General features: G+C 40.8%; 1 protein-coding gene across 1 annotated transcript in view; it reads left to right on the top strand.

Annotated features, from left to right (window-relative positions):
• The window catches only part of slc67a1 (solute carrier family 67 member 1), a 139,317-nt gene extending 125,741 nt beyond the window's left edge, over window positions 1-13,576 (top strand). Inside the window, exons 8-10 of the mRNA XM_073049268.1 lie at window positions 5,549-5,650; window positions 6,621-6,741; window positions 8,934-13,576. Of these exons, the coding sequence (XP_072905369.1) occupies window positions 5,549-5,650; window positions 6,621-6,741; window positions 8,934-9,100 (390 nt within the window). The 3' untranslated portion in view covers window positions 9,101-13,576. The remainder of the gene's footprint in view (window positions 1-5,548; window positions 5,651-6,620; window positions 6,742-8,933) is intronic.
• The last annotated feature ends 1,169 nt before the right edge of the window (window positions 13,577-14,745 follow it).

Here is a 14,745-nt window from a genome sequence, read left to right as displayed (position 1 = left end):
CAACCTATGCAGGAGAGTTTTTAAGGTGAAAAATCTCTTGCACTGGATCAGTTATCCAGTTATCCACTCTCTCAACCTGAGAAGTCTGGGTTCAGCAGTACGAGTAGCCATCACAACAGGGGTCTTCTTCAGTTGCAGTGGATGATCATGACTTCTGTGCCTGTCACACCCTTCACTCTAAATGAAGCTTCATTACAGAACCTCCTTCCTGGCCATTGGACCTCACTGTTGATTTCATTCACCCGGTCTGCTGGAGCTGACTTTGCATGCTAGGTTAGACATATCCCTTTCTCACCAGGGTTTGAGACCTGCCTGTTGAAGCTGTGTACTGGGTGTGGCAGTTGTCGCATGCAAACAGCTACTTGGAGCCACAGATGAGATGAGTATCCAGTGGGAACCAAGGGTGAGTAAACTGCCCCAGAATGGACATTGCAAGTCCCTTCATCAGAGCTGCTACCCCTTCCTGTGCACCCCATTCTCATTATTTTAACTTTGTAACCCTCAGGCTCGCCCAGCTCGTGTTCGTCTAGGGGAGCAGCCTTCGGCCCTGCCAAACGTTTGTGTGGATGTTGTGTAATGTACCCCCAGTTGCAAACCCACAACACAAAATATCAGACAGTACACCATATGTAATTAAATGATTGAACTTTATGAATATTAATCTGAATGTAGGGTTAGTAATGAATATAAAAAAGGGCCCAAGTCAAGTCAAAGTCACGTTGGAGCTCAGTCAGTAGTCATTCTTCCACCATTGGTCTCCTCCGAGGGTTACCAACCTTCAGACCCTCAGATCCCAGTCCACTCTGTCCAGTGGTCTGCCAGCTCTCATCACACACGTCCTCCCTCTTCCTCTCTTCTCAACAAAAGACCGCGAAGAAAACATCCTCCAGATACACAAGACAAAACAATATTCATTTTGCTAACATGCATACTACAGGCCTGTTATCTCCAGCCATGACCCAAACATTGCTGCTCCAGAGAAACCGTTAACTCGGCAGTGAACATTACAGAGAAGCCATTACACCTATATAGATGAGAAAAAGCGAAGTATCCTTTCCTATTTGAGCTTGCAATGTAATGATGGTTGATGAAGCATAATTAATCAGTTTTTATATGTTTTCCAAGTTCAAAGTAAATTTATTATCTATGTTTACACCATATGCTCCCTTGAGATTTATTTTCTAGAAGGCATTTACAGGGAAAAAAGAAATACAACAGGATTTATGAAAACTATACATAAACAAAGACTGACAAACATCCAATGTGCCGAAGAAGACAAAATGAACTAGTAATAAAAAAGTAAATAAATAATACTGTAGAAATGAGTTGTAGAGTCCTTGATCGATTGTGGAGTCAGCTTAGCACTGAGGTGAATAAAGTTATCCACATTGGTTCAGAAACCTGATGGTTTAGGGCAATAAGTGTTTCTGAATCTGGTGGGATGAAACCTGCTGTTTCTGTACCTCAGCAGTGAGAAGAGAGTATGGCCTGGATGGTGGGGACCCTTGATGATGGATGCTGATTTCTTATGTCAGCGCTCCTTGTAGATGTGCCAGTGATGGAGAGGACTTTGCCTGTGATGGACTAGGCTGTATCCCCACTTTTTGTCGATATTTCCATTGCTGTTTCCATACCAGGCTGTTATGCAACCAGTCAGGATATTCTCCACTGTACATCTTAAGAAGTTTATCAAAGTTTTAGATGACATGCCAAAAGTACACAAGCTTCTAAGAAAGACTTTGTGATGGCACTTCCATGCTGGTCCCTGGACTGATCCTCTGATATGGTGCCCTAATGAGGACTGGCTCATGGACCTCTGGCTTCTTCCTCCTGAGTGAAAATTCAGCCCTTTGGTTTTGCTGACATTGAGTGAGAAGTTGTTGTTGTTGTGGCACCATTCGACCAGATTTTCAGTCTCCTTCCTACATGCCAATTCATCACCAGCTTTGATTCGGCCAATGACAGTGATGTCATCAGCAAACTTACATGTGGCATTGGAGTTCTACTTATCAAGCAATCATAGATATAAAGTGAGTCGAGCAGCCTTGTGCTGGTGGTGATTGTTGAGGAGATGTTGTTGCCCATTCATACTGACTAGGTCTGCAAGTGAGGAAATCAAGAATCCAGTTGTACAGGGAGGTATCAAGGCCTAGGTCTGGGAGCTTAGTAATTAGTCTCAAAGGGATAATAGTGTTGAATGCTAAGCTGTAGTCAATAAAGAACTTCCTGGTGTATGTACCTTCATTGTCCAGATCTTCCAAAATTGAGTGAAGAACCAGTGAAATGGCATCTGTTGTTGACCTATTGTAACAGTAAACAGGACATGACCAATATGTCAATGCACTTCATCACAGTGGGACTTAAGTGCTACTGGACTATAGTCATGAGGCAGTTTGCCACGTTCTTATTGGGCATGATTGAAGCCTGTTTAAAGTAGGTGGGTACCTCAGACTGCCCAAGTGAGAGGTTAAAGATATCAGTGAATACCCCAGACAATTGATCAGCACAGGTCTTTAGTACCTGGCAAGGTACACTGTCTGTGTCATATGCTTTCCATGGGTTTACCCTCCTGAACGATGCTTTCATGTTGGCCTCAGAGAACAACATCACAGCTTTCTCAGGGGTTGTGGGAGTTCATAAAGGTGCCTCCATGTATTGATGGTCAAAGAGAGAATAAAAAGGTGTTGAACTCATCTGGGAGCAAAGCCTTGTTGTAGAAGGTGATAGCATCCTTCTGTGGTCCACGTTTGGTCCAGAATTGCCACTTCACATGCGAGATGGCTTTCCAGAGGTCATACCTAGCCAACTGGTACTCACCCAGATCACCGTCCCTAATTATCACGAGAAGATTTTGCATGGTGATGAGCTGCTACTCCCGCTATTCCAGTTACTAATCTGCAGGTATTTGCTGCACTAGGGAATCTAATCTAGGATTTTGACAGCATAATTGTAAAGGAACAATAATTTATTTTCAAGATAAGGTGATTTTCTATTTGGTGTTGGGTGCTGGTGGTTATTGTTCCTCTCCACACTTGGTAGCACATCAAGTGGCAGCCTTGCTGTTTCTTTAGTATTTGTCTGTTTTTTACAAGGCTGAGTTGCTAGCTCGCCGCTCAGCCCAGCACGGATGGACAGCCCGCGAGGAGCCAGCTGGATTCAAATCCAAGCCCACTTGCCTCAGAATTCTGGTGCAATTGCCACTACACCACTAGCCGGCTTACTTTTGGTGTTGGTGGACCTCTTGTATATTCTGTAGTCATTGGAAATTCCAACATTAGGATAGTTCTACCTGTTTCATAGCGTAGTTGCTTTTCACAGTCATTTCAAACTGCTTCCTTCCTCTTTTGTCTAATGATAATCATCTCAGATTCCTGCAAGGCAAATGAACAGGACATGCTATGTGCATGACAACAGCAGACAAAAGAGGCGACTGGTTAAACTGCACATAGCCTGGTTTTCATTTCTGATTTCAAGCACTTTTTTTGTACATGTTCAGCCCACTGCTGAGGAACTCCTATAGAGCCTGTGGGAACTGTGTTTGGGAATTTTCAATGCTTTCTTCCAAAGCTTCCGAGAATAACATTCATTGAGTTTGTACTTCCAACAAAAGACTTCTCTTATTCTTATAGTACATTCAGTCAATTGCAAGTAACTTATTTCATATTATGACTCAGATACAATTTCCAGAAAAGCTCCATTGAACAATTAAAAGTCATTATCCTTCTTGATTTTTCCCATAATCTAAGAGCACAGTCCAAATAAACTGTTGCTTGTTTCCCTTCCATTACATGTGCAATGTAAGTTGAATTATTGCTTTGCTGCATTGAAATTGGCTCAGCATATTAATGCAATTGTGAAGAAGACACACCAGTGGCTCTACTTTGTTAGGAGTTTGAGGAAATCTGATGTGTCATCAAAGGCTTGCAAACTTCTACAGATACACAATGGAGAGCATTCTTACCTGTTGCATCACACCCTGGTATGCACAGAATTGCAAACAGCTGCAGAGGGTTGTAGATTCAGCCAGTTACATGAAGGGCCCAATACTTCCCTGCCATCAATGACATCTTCAAAAGACAGTGCCTCAAAAAAACGACATCCATCAATCCAGGACATGCCCTCTTTACTACCATCGGGAAGGAGGAGGTACAGGAACCTGAAAACCCACTCTCAACATTTTAGGAACCACTTCTTCCCCCTGCCATTAGATTTCTGAAGATTCCATGAATACTGTCTTATCATTTGTCTTTGCACTATTTATTTTTGCACAGTAATTTTCATGTCTGGCGCTGTACTGCTGCTGCTCAACAATATGTTATGTCAGTGATAAACTGTTTCTGATTCGAACTCTAACTCATGGCAGCCCCTGACTACAAGATGGAATCTCCCGAACTTTGTCTCAATCCCAGTCCCACAGCAGGTGTTGTGCTAGTCTGAAGAAAGCTGGTTCCTGCACATACTGTGCAAGTGCATGGCCCTGTAACAAGAGGTCACTGAAGGCACCTGTCTCATATTTCCTTGCTCAGCTAGAATTTGAGCTCATTGACGCCAAACAAAAGAAGTACGCAGTGGTGAATGAGAAAGGAAGCCAACTCCCTGTTTTGTGAATGAAGCAAGTAGACTGACTGTGTCATTAGTAAATGATTGAACCACAGAAGCATACACCCTTCAGCGCAGCCTGTGAGTCCAAGTAAACGTGAATACCAGCTTCGTGTACAGCCAGTCTCATAAATTCTGAGTACAGTCAGTTCCACAGATATTTCTTGGGCAGTGTACTTCCATATAACATTTTGGACAATACAGTAGTGAACAAATATAGTGCAGTTAGAACTGGCATCTGGTTTGTTTGCACATCCTTCAACATTGCCCGTAACAAATATCTAGTGCAGAAACTGTAGTCATACTGCTTCAAATTAGCGGTAGTCAAAACTGTTGGCACAGTAGCATAGTGGTTAGCACGAAGCTTTACAGTACTAGTAACCTGGGTACAATTCCCAATGCTACCTGTAAGGAGTTTGTACGTTCTCTCCATGATCACGTAGGTTTCCTCTGGGTGCTCCGGTTTCCTCCCACTGTCCAAAGATGTACCAGTTAGTAGGTTAATTGGTCATTGTAAATTGTCCCATGATTAAGCTAGGTTGCTAGGTTAATCAGCAGTTGCTGTCAGCGTGGCTTGAAGAGCCAATTCCATGCTGTATCTCAATAAATAAATTAAATAAACCCCATGATATCAAAAAGGAAATTAATATTATCTACGGTACACTGAGTCACAGAGTCCTGTTAGTCCTGAGGTCAAGCACCTCAGTAACAATAATTTTGCCTCTAGCGCAGAGGTTCCCAACCTGAGGTCTATGAACCCCTCAGTTTATCCATGCAATAAAAAAGGTAGAGAACCCCTGCTCTAGTGCTTTCATAACATGAAAGTGGGGAAACTTATCCCACGGGTCCAGGTTGGATTCAATCTGAGCTGATAGAAAAATCCCCTTGTATGTTACATATGCCAAAGTTAAAGTGATGTCATTTATTGGTTTTTTTCATATTTCCCTAGATTATGCAAGGGCTGGTAGTTGGATGGCTGACTAAGCGACTAGGAGAACACACCCTACTTCCCTGGTCCATCCTGGTGATTTCTCTAGTAGGTTTAGCCACGGTAAGTGCTGATCTAGTTGCTTTCCATTATGCCGAATGGACTTCTTCAAACTTTGTATTCAAAGCAAGCACTATAAGAAAATGAGTGCACAAGAGTTTAGAGTTCAGTCAACTAGTGAGTCATCTGCTGTGTTACTAAATCACTGCACACATGTTCTAAGTAGGATGCCACAGATATTAAAGAAAAAGTTACATACCAGATTTTTTTAATTAAAAAGCTACTCATAAGCAGTGTCTTTGAGATTAGCCTTCACTTTTTGGAGATTTGAAGTCAACCCTGGAAGGTTTGAATCCTCAGAATCTTGCAATATAGAGAGTAAAAAATTCTAACTGTTGTTAAAACAGAGATTTGAATAAAAGTTTTTGCCTATCATTTCAATAACCTCCTCCCCCACAAGCCAAACGACATGACTGTGGCAGCTGTGCTTATGTCTGTGGCTTTAGCAGCAGGATGTAGCTCATAGCCTGAGGCTCATGTGAGGGAGGGGTCATAGGCTCAAAGGTCAAGGATTTTGTCAATCTTTAAACATGCTCAAGGTGGATTGAAAGCAGAGGGCCTGAATTGCTTTCACAGTTCCGGAAGGCTACAAATAAGGAAGTGGAAGTGCACTGAGACCGGATGCCTTTGAAGTCCTTTGATTGCTTCGTTGGTGGTTTTTGGTTTTCATGCCAAAAGCCTGTGATGATCACTTACAGCTGAAAAAGACATCAGGGATTTCTTCTCACTACACACAAAATGTTTGAGGAACTCAGCGGGTCAGGCAGCATCAATTGAGGGAAACAGTTGACATTTCAGTTTGAGATCCTTCATGGAAAGGAAGAGAGGAGAATCCGATAAGAAAGGGTGGGGGATGGAAGGATGGAGCAAGAGCTGGCAGGTGATTGGTAATCAAATATGTTTTTATAATGCTATTTCTTTGGTTTTATTTCTCCCTGTTCTAAGATTAATCGTTTCCATCTATTTTCCTTAGGCATTGATAAGCAACATCTTCCATTTCTACCTAGTATGCATTCCCATGTCCTTTGGAATCTCTGGATTCTACCTGACCACAAATAGTATCTTAACCAAAATTGTTCCTCCCGCAGACACTGGTAAGTGAAAAAAAAACACTGTAATTATTAACTTTTACTGCCATTGAACTTCTCCTTTTAAATCCTTATCCTTGCTCATGACACATTGCAATTGCAATGTGCAGTGATTTATGAGAGCTTGTCAAAGTAGAGGTGCAATGTTAAATTCCTCAGACCCCTTACTAAATTAACTGATAGAGATGGTGATATTCTTCCGTTTGCCCTGAGCTCCCTTGATATACGGAGGTAAAAAAATTTCAGAACTGAGTTAGAAAAATATATGAAAAGGAAGAATATGCAGGGTTTTAAGAAAAATATCATGGTAGTGACACTAATGAGTTCTTTCAGAGAACAAATATGGGGGTTTTAGAGGAATGTGAGACAAATATAAGGAAATGGGATTAGTTTGGTTGACGCCATGGGCAAAGTGTTTCCGTGCTGTATTATATCTGTGATGCTATAATTGATACAGTGCACTGGTTTAACAGCCTGAATGTCCTCTTTCAAGATGCATAGATCCATAATTTTGCTCCACATCATTACTCATCGGGTCTTGCTCATGTATTAGGAAAGGTCAAAATCAACTGCTCTTACAAAATCCCCTCACCGCCCTCCTCCCTCAGTGAAAGAGTTTGCCAAGACTATTTGCCTTGTCCCGTACATGATAAATAGGCCCTTGAATGAGGTTCAGACGGCAGCCAGTCTCTTTTCCTGAGGCTGCAACTCTCAAGATTTTAATCACATCAAAATTCAGCCTTCAGTATTCTCTTAGTCATCTTGCCTTGACAAGTTTCAGCCATTTTATCTGCAGCCCACATGAATGCATCATAAAGCTTTCGCATATTATCTTGTAAATAAAACTTTTTTAAAACAGCTTTTGGTTCACCACACCCCTGTCTGGTACTTCTCCATTCCTGTTTAAGATCCAGTGTCTTTTGCGCCAGTGTGGTCTCTTGAGATATCATCATGCACATCAGGACAACACAGGAACAGGCCCTTTGGCCCACAATGTTTTGCCAGACCAATTCAATTAATTATCAAATGGTCAACTAAACTAATCCCCTCCACCTACACGATATTCATATCCTTCCATTTTCCTCACATTCATGTGTCTAACTAAACATCCCATAAACGTCTTTAATGTATCTGTTTCTACCACCACACCAAGCAGCGCATTCTAGACACCCACAGATCTCTGTATATACACAAAATTTGCCCCTCACATCTCCTTTGAAATTACCCCCCTCAGCTTAAATTCATGCCCTCTGGGAAAAAGATACTGTCTGTCTACTCTATCTATGCCTCTCATAATCTTATAAACCTCCTATTTTGCTGCTCCAGATAAAACAAACTAAGTTTGTCTAACTTCTCAAGATAGCACAAGCCCTCTAAACCAGGCAGCATCCTGGTGAACCTCTTCTGCACCCTCTCCAAAGCCTCAACATCCTTCCTATAGTGGTGAAACCAGAACTGTATGCAATACTCCAGATGTGGCCTAACTAGTATTTTATAAAGCTATAAATATAACTTCACCTCAAAATCCCCGCCTGATTTTTCTCCAGTTTATACATTGTTGAAGTTCAGAGAGAGTTGCCCTGTTCTTCTTCAGAGATGACCGATATCATTCAATAGAAATAAATTTTAATTAGGATGCCATTGACCCAGTTGTAATTGAAAGGAAAGAATGGGTTTAACCCTAAGTTGGGATGAACTAGCTCATAGGAAGGGTTAAGTTCCAAGGTTTAAACAAAGTTACTTTTGTCTGAATAACAGCCATCTGGTGTGTTGTAAAGGCTGAGGACGTTGAGCTGTTGTTACGGCTGTCCAAACCCATGTCCTTTGGAGAGATGGCCTACAGAAGACAGGTTGTACTGTACTAACAAAGAAATATGGGCAGTAGATGTTGAGTTATTGCTGCTGATGGTATTGAACTACATAGACTGAGCTAGGTTTCTGTACCAGTGAGAGATTTTGACGAATGGCCAAGCTTAGTTACTGTGATGTCAGGAAATTTAGAAATAGGTAGGAGGACTTGTTCTTGTGCTTCTGGAAAGTTGATCTGGTTGAACTATATGGGGTTAAACTTTTTATAAAGGACCTTAGATTATTAATTCATGTCAATGTATAGATAGATTTTGACTTTATGGATTACTTCTGTTGAACTCTTCATTTTTCTGTGTTCATTATTTGATTGTGAATTTGTCTTTCTGTAGGTGCGATGCTTGGGTTGAATATGTCCGTACACTCTCTCATCCGTTCAATGGCTCCCACTATTGGAGGCTTCCTATATCAATTATATGGGTACCCATCTTTCGGATACCTGCAGTTCACAGTCAATTTGCTAGTCTTTCTCTACCTATTTAAAAGGATTTCCAATTGAAATGCTGGAGTGCTATCAACTCTAGGAAGTGTCTTAATCCTTACAGAATGGTCAGTTCCAGAATCTCAATCGTTTAAGAGAATCTAATTAGTAATCTAATTTGTGAGTAATTTCAACACTTGGTGGATCAGTAGTTTAGTACCAGAGAGAAGAGGAAGAATGATGATAGTGGACGTACAGCACATCCAGTGCATTGATTTGAGTTGTGAAGATCAATGCTGAAGATTTCTATGGTTTTTGCTAATCAGATGTATTCGTGACATTGGTGTTCAGCTGATACATGAAGGAAGTCTATAACAAAAAAAAATGAAGACTATCATACAGAACAGAAGTTGCTAATGTTTTCACATAGTTATAGAGCTGAGAGATAATTAATTCTCCAGTTGGGCAGTAGCCGTATGGTTGCTATTGTGCTGCAGCTTTATCTCCTGCTCCTCTTCGTGTTGGGCAATTTGTGGGCATTGTGGTTGATTTGCTTCCCCTCCAGTAATGTGAATTTGAGGCATAATAAGAACCAATGTGGAACTGAAAGGAGGCACACAATTAGGTAAGCGACTAACTGGACTGGGAGTCAGTGCTCCTCCCCTGCTGTATGCACTGATTTTTTAATGCTTCTGATTCTTAAAGCTATTTTGACAGCTCCTTCTCCGTTTTACGTGGTCTTGGGCCTTGGATTCCCAAGCAAGTGGGGATATTACCCTTATAAGGAGTCTATGTGAAACCTAGTGATGACTTCCCCTGTGGCAAGTATCAGGGAGACTCATTGTAGTCACAGTGCCTACCTGTCAAACCTGGACCACAACCATTAGTTGCCCGCACCACAACTAGGCTGGTTGCCAAGAGAATGTTTCTCAGTGATACTTCAAGGGCATTTTATCATCACTAGGGCGTTAGGCAGGATGATCTCTGCCAAACAATATAGTAATTATGCTGCTGATCAAATGATAGATTATTATTTACTCTCTGTGAAATTGAATTCACATTGAGCAAGATTAAAAAGTAGGCAAAAACACCTGAATAATAAATAGCAGGTACTTTTAAGACTCAATGGGTCAGGTAGCGAGAGATAGGGGAAATGGTGGGTTAATTTTTTTCAGGCTTTTGACCCTTTGTAAGAATTGTTGAAGGCTGGTTGTAAAACTGGCTGGTTCACTGCTGGAAAACACAGCACCACCTGGTCAGTCTAACATCGAACTACTGAACACTACAAAGCCACCATAGATTAGACCTGAATTGCATTAAATTAAAAATAAAAGCAGATCAAGTTAACCTCAGAAGGAAGTGCAAATGGTGATCAGAAAAATTCGTACAATGAACAGAAGTTAGTCAGATGTTTTCACAAAATCCTGTAATGATCTTTATAGGAAATCTCAGTTTTTTATGAATTATTCTAACCTTGGTCATACTTCATCATTTCCAGAGTGCTGTTGAATTTTAAGAGTATTGCTGATTTTGCCAAGATTATCAACATTTTCCCTCCTCTTTATCTTTTGCTTCTTGACAGCATTATGTATTTTATCCAAAATTTCATTGCTTAGACCTGTGCTCTTTTCATTTTGGAATGATAAGGGGTGATCTTATTGAAACAGATAGGGATGGGAAAAAAACTGACAGATACAAAAGGATCTATATCTGTTTAAAGCAATTGTCTGAAAATGGTGTCTTCCATGAGCCCCTGTGCATGCCCAGAACTGTCTAACAGAGCAATGTGGCAACTCTGCCCTTGCTTTATCACTATGGGCAGAAATAGCTAATACAAGGGGGCATAATTTTAAGGTGGTTTAATGAAAGTCTAGGAGGAATGTCAGAGGTAAACTCTACACAGAGAGTGGTGGGTGCATAGAACACCCTGCCAGGGCTGATGGTAAAGGCAGATGCATTATGGGCATTTAAGAAGTTCTTTGATAGGCACACAGGTGGTAGAAAAATTGAGGGCTATGTAGGAGGCAAGTGTTAGGTTGATCTTAGAGTTGACTATAAGGTCGGCACAACATCATGGATCGAGGGGCCTGTACTGTGCTGTTACATTCTATGTTCTTAACATTACTGCTCTAACTACTAGTTTTGGGGAGAAAGAAAGGGAACAGAACTCATAGTATGCTTGTACTTCTACCACATGCTCCATGCACACCCAGTCCTTCCCTGAAACCCAGGGAAGATCAGTCTTAAAAGCTTGGAAAGCAAGGGAACAATTGACAAGTCCCAGTTCAGGAAGTCTCAGCCAAGTGGCTCGCAGTGACCTGCTGCTCTTACTGGTTTTCTGTGCTGTATTTGGTGTTTTATTGATAATCTTCATTAACCATGCAGATACAAAGTCCCTGCTGCCTTGGTTTCCCTATGAAATTCAGACAGTAGCATGGAAAACGTCTAGTCACAGCCAGATGTAGAAGAGAACACTGAACCAGAGCATAATGATATACAGGAAGAGGGCTGGACAGCCCTTTACTGAGGACACTTTCACATAATTGATTGTGCCAAATGACCTTGAGCAGATCCGCAGGTTTGAGGATAACTAGATTCAACTGTGCATTGTAACTGTAAAAGAAAACACTCATTTGCAAGGATTAAGGAAATTACACATGAACAGTTCCACACAAGAAATAAATGTTAGCTGACCTGAAGAATTGTGGGACAGGGTATTTGGTGTCTTGGACAGGTGATGTTGGTGAAGGTGAACAAGGAGATGGAGGTACTAATAATAGAACTAAGATGTGGTAAAGGGTGCAGAAAGATATATGAAGGAGAAGATGCACAGTATATTTGCATTTTGGGTCATGTTGTAGATGATTGAATTGATGGAGGTTTCTGATAATTCACAGGCTGACAAAAACAGATTCAGTAATATTGTGAAACCAGCAACAGGCTGAAACCAGAAAGGGAATAGACATGGTTATAGGATCTGTTCATGTGGCAAAGACTTGCTCCAATCAGATAAATGCTATTGCAAAAAAAAGGCTGGGAAAAGAATTGACTCTATCTGAATGTGCTCAAGGAATGGGACATATTAATCCAGTTGGCTATGCGTTGTTGCACCCGTCCCCATCCCAAAGTTTAAGTTTAAGCCTGATTAACGCTGTATACTTCTGGTGATGTGAATTTATTGATCTTTGACAGTTGTAGAAATGTGCCACAGTAAACAATGATTTAAGTCAATATGCTGAATTTCCCCTCCATTTCATTGTTATTTTCTGCATATCCCTTTTGATCATTATCTTGTGGTGTAAATTATAAGTCTGACATTTTTGTATCCATTGTAAAATAGAAGAATAAAGAACTGAATAAGGGTGTCAGACAACCTTATAGCTCCTAAAGTGTCTTGCAAATGGCACACAAATTATTCCAGAAACAGAAACAGAAACGCTTCCCATAAATTCATGTTTTATTTCCAGTGATCCCAAACTCCAAGATTGAATACTGAATTTACTTTAAAGAAATATTTCAACTAAAGAGAATGCTGTTGTTCTTTCTCAGCCTTGGCAATATGACTATTCTTCATCTGTAAATTTAAACAACGAAGGTAACAAATTTAATAAAAATGGAGCATGTCCACAGCTTCCCTCTCTTTACCTCATGTCTTTGTCTAGTAAGGCTGTAGGAGGGGCTTGAATCAATGTCTGCTACTTGAGTTATCAGGGGTGTTTTACTGTATGGCCATCACATCTGAACTCTAATCACATTGATGCTTTTTCCGATGTTTGTCATTCAACACAGTCGGAGACTCAAAATTCAAATTTCTAAATAACTTTATTATCAAAGTACATATATGTCACCATATATGTACTGAGATTTATTTTCTTGTGGGTATACTCAGTCAAACCAATAACCATAATAGAATCAATGAGATGTTGTGGTGACTGAAATTCTGAGCTTCCTGGGTCTAAAGGTCGCTGGGAGGGCCAAGGAGATCAGCAGGGTGCCTGTATTGTCTCTTCAGGGTACTGCACTGCACAACATGCCCTTGCTCACTGTGACTCCCCCCCCCCCCCCCATTAGTTTGTCCCCTCAGTCACCGACCCAGCTTAGACCAGTGGAGCCACCTGTTCCCATCCCTGCTCCACATTACCTGAGCGGTTGGTGACCTTACGTGCCAGGGAGTGTGTGTAGCTTCGTGTTTTGCTGCCAACTACAATCAGGACCTAATGGAAGATGGGACTCCTCTCCCGCCACCCTATTGAACTTCTCACATGGGACAGGGAAACTACACCAGTGGCATTTTTTCTTCACAGTGCTCCCTTAATTCACTGAATAGTTGTTAATTGTGTGTCAACTTATTATCTTTCCACATTAATTTATGCTAGTTTTCACTTTTTAAACTTTGCATAATGACTAAAAATTTCCAACCCCTAATTGAAAAGTTAACTGTGCACTAGAACTAGATGAAATTTAATACACAACTATTAAAGGGCTTTTCAGAAAATATTCCACAATAATGTTTTAAGTTGGATTGTCGAAAATAAATTTTCCTGCTTGGCATTATATTACTGTATCCAATTTCTTTATCCCGTGGATCATTGACCAACACGGTGGCAAGGGGTGAAAGGATGTAAATTTAGAGTAAGAAAAACAGAAATGGACAAATAAACACAAACTCCAGTGTCAAAGGAGCAAGCAAACCAAGGGCTAGTGTTGAGTTAGTACCTTCTGTTTACTTCATATAAATAGAAAGCTTATTTAACTACTTTTATAAGGCTGATTCAGCTGAAAGGTCAGGAAGGTTAAACATTTGGTGTCAGAAATTTTGGTCAGTTACCTTAGTCTGTATTTATAGCCTTTTTTAAGTTTACAGTAGCCTGTTTTGTTGGCACACTGGCAAAGAAAGCAAAGGAAATGCCACTGGTTGTGTCAAACATATCTGTTGATTGCGGACACCGTTTTGTTCTGCCCTGCATTTAGGGTGCATCTCCAAGCATTAAAACAAATTGAACAATGATGCCCCTAGTTACATTACTTTAGCAAAATAGGAAAATAGCAAGTTGAAGTACTCAAATATTGCAGGGATGTACAAGATCACAGTTTGGTCATCTATGAGGATTTCCTTATAATTTAGAAATAAGCTAGGGGAAGTTTTATTATTCGTCATGTTCTGCTTTAAGATTCCACCACACCCTTACATTCAAGAGCGCTGCAACGCAAGAGTTCTCTGGACTGTAAATTACAAAAGGATTTATGTGGGTTGAACTTAGACAGCAGCACTCATCCGTCCCAAATACTACAGCAGTTGGGTGTCACGATGTTTCATTCACACTTGAAAAATTTAAAAGCTTTCACTCTCCTGATGTAGACTTCGGTATCTCCTATCATTTTGGATTTCCCCCTCCCCCTTCTACTTTCAAATCTCTTACTATCTTTTCTTTCAGTTAGTCCTGACGAAGGGTTTCGGCCCGAAACATCGACAGTGCTTCTCCCTATAGATGCTGCCTGGCCTGCTGCGTTCCACCAGCATTTTATGTGTGTTGCTTAGACTTCAGTAAAGACTGGTTTGGATGCTGGAATTGCCTCAGTACCCTGTATAAGCAGAGTTCCCATTCAGAATCTTTGACCTCAGCTGGAAACTACATATGGAATTGAGAGGTCCGTATTTTAAACTTTGTTTCAAAATCTACACCAAATTTGCAGAATGCTGGGTAGTACCTCTTCGTAATTAT

Source organism: Hemitrygon akajei, chromosome 6, assembly GCF_048418815.1.
Source record: "Hemitrygon akajei chromosome 6, sHemAka1.3, whole genome shotgun sequence".
Taxonomy (NCBI): Eukaryota; Metazoa; Chordata; class Chondrichthyes; order Myliobatiformes; family Dasyatidae; genus Hemitrygon; species Hemitrygon akajei.
Note: the sequence above shows the minus strand (reverse complement) of the source record. Positions and strands in the feature narration are given on the sequence as shown.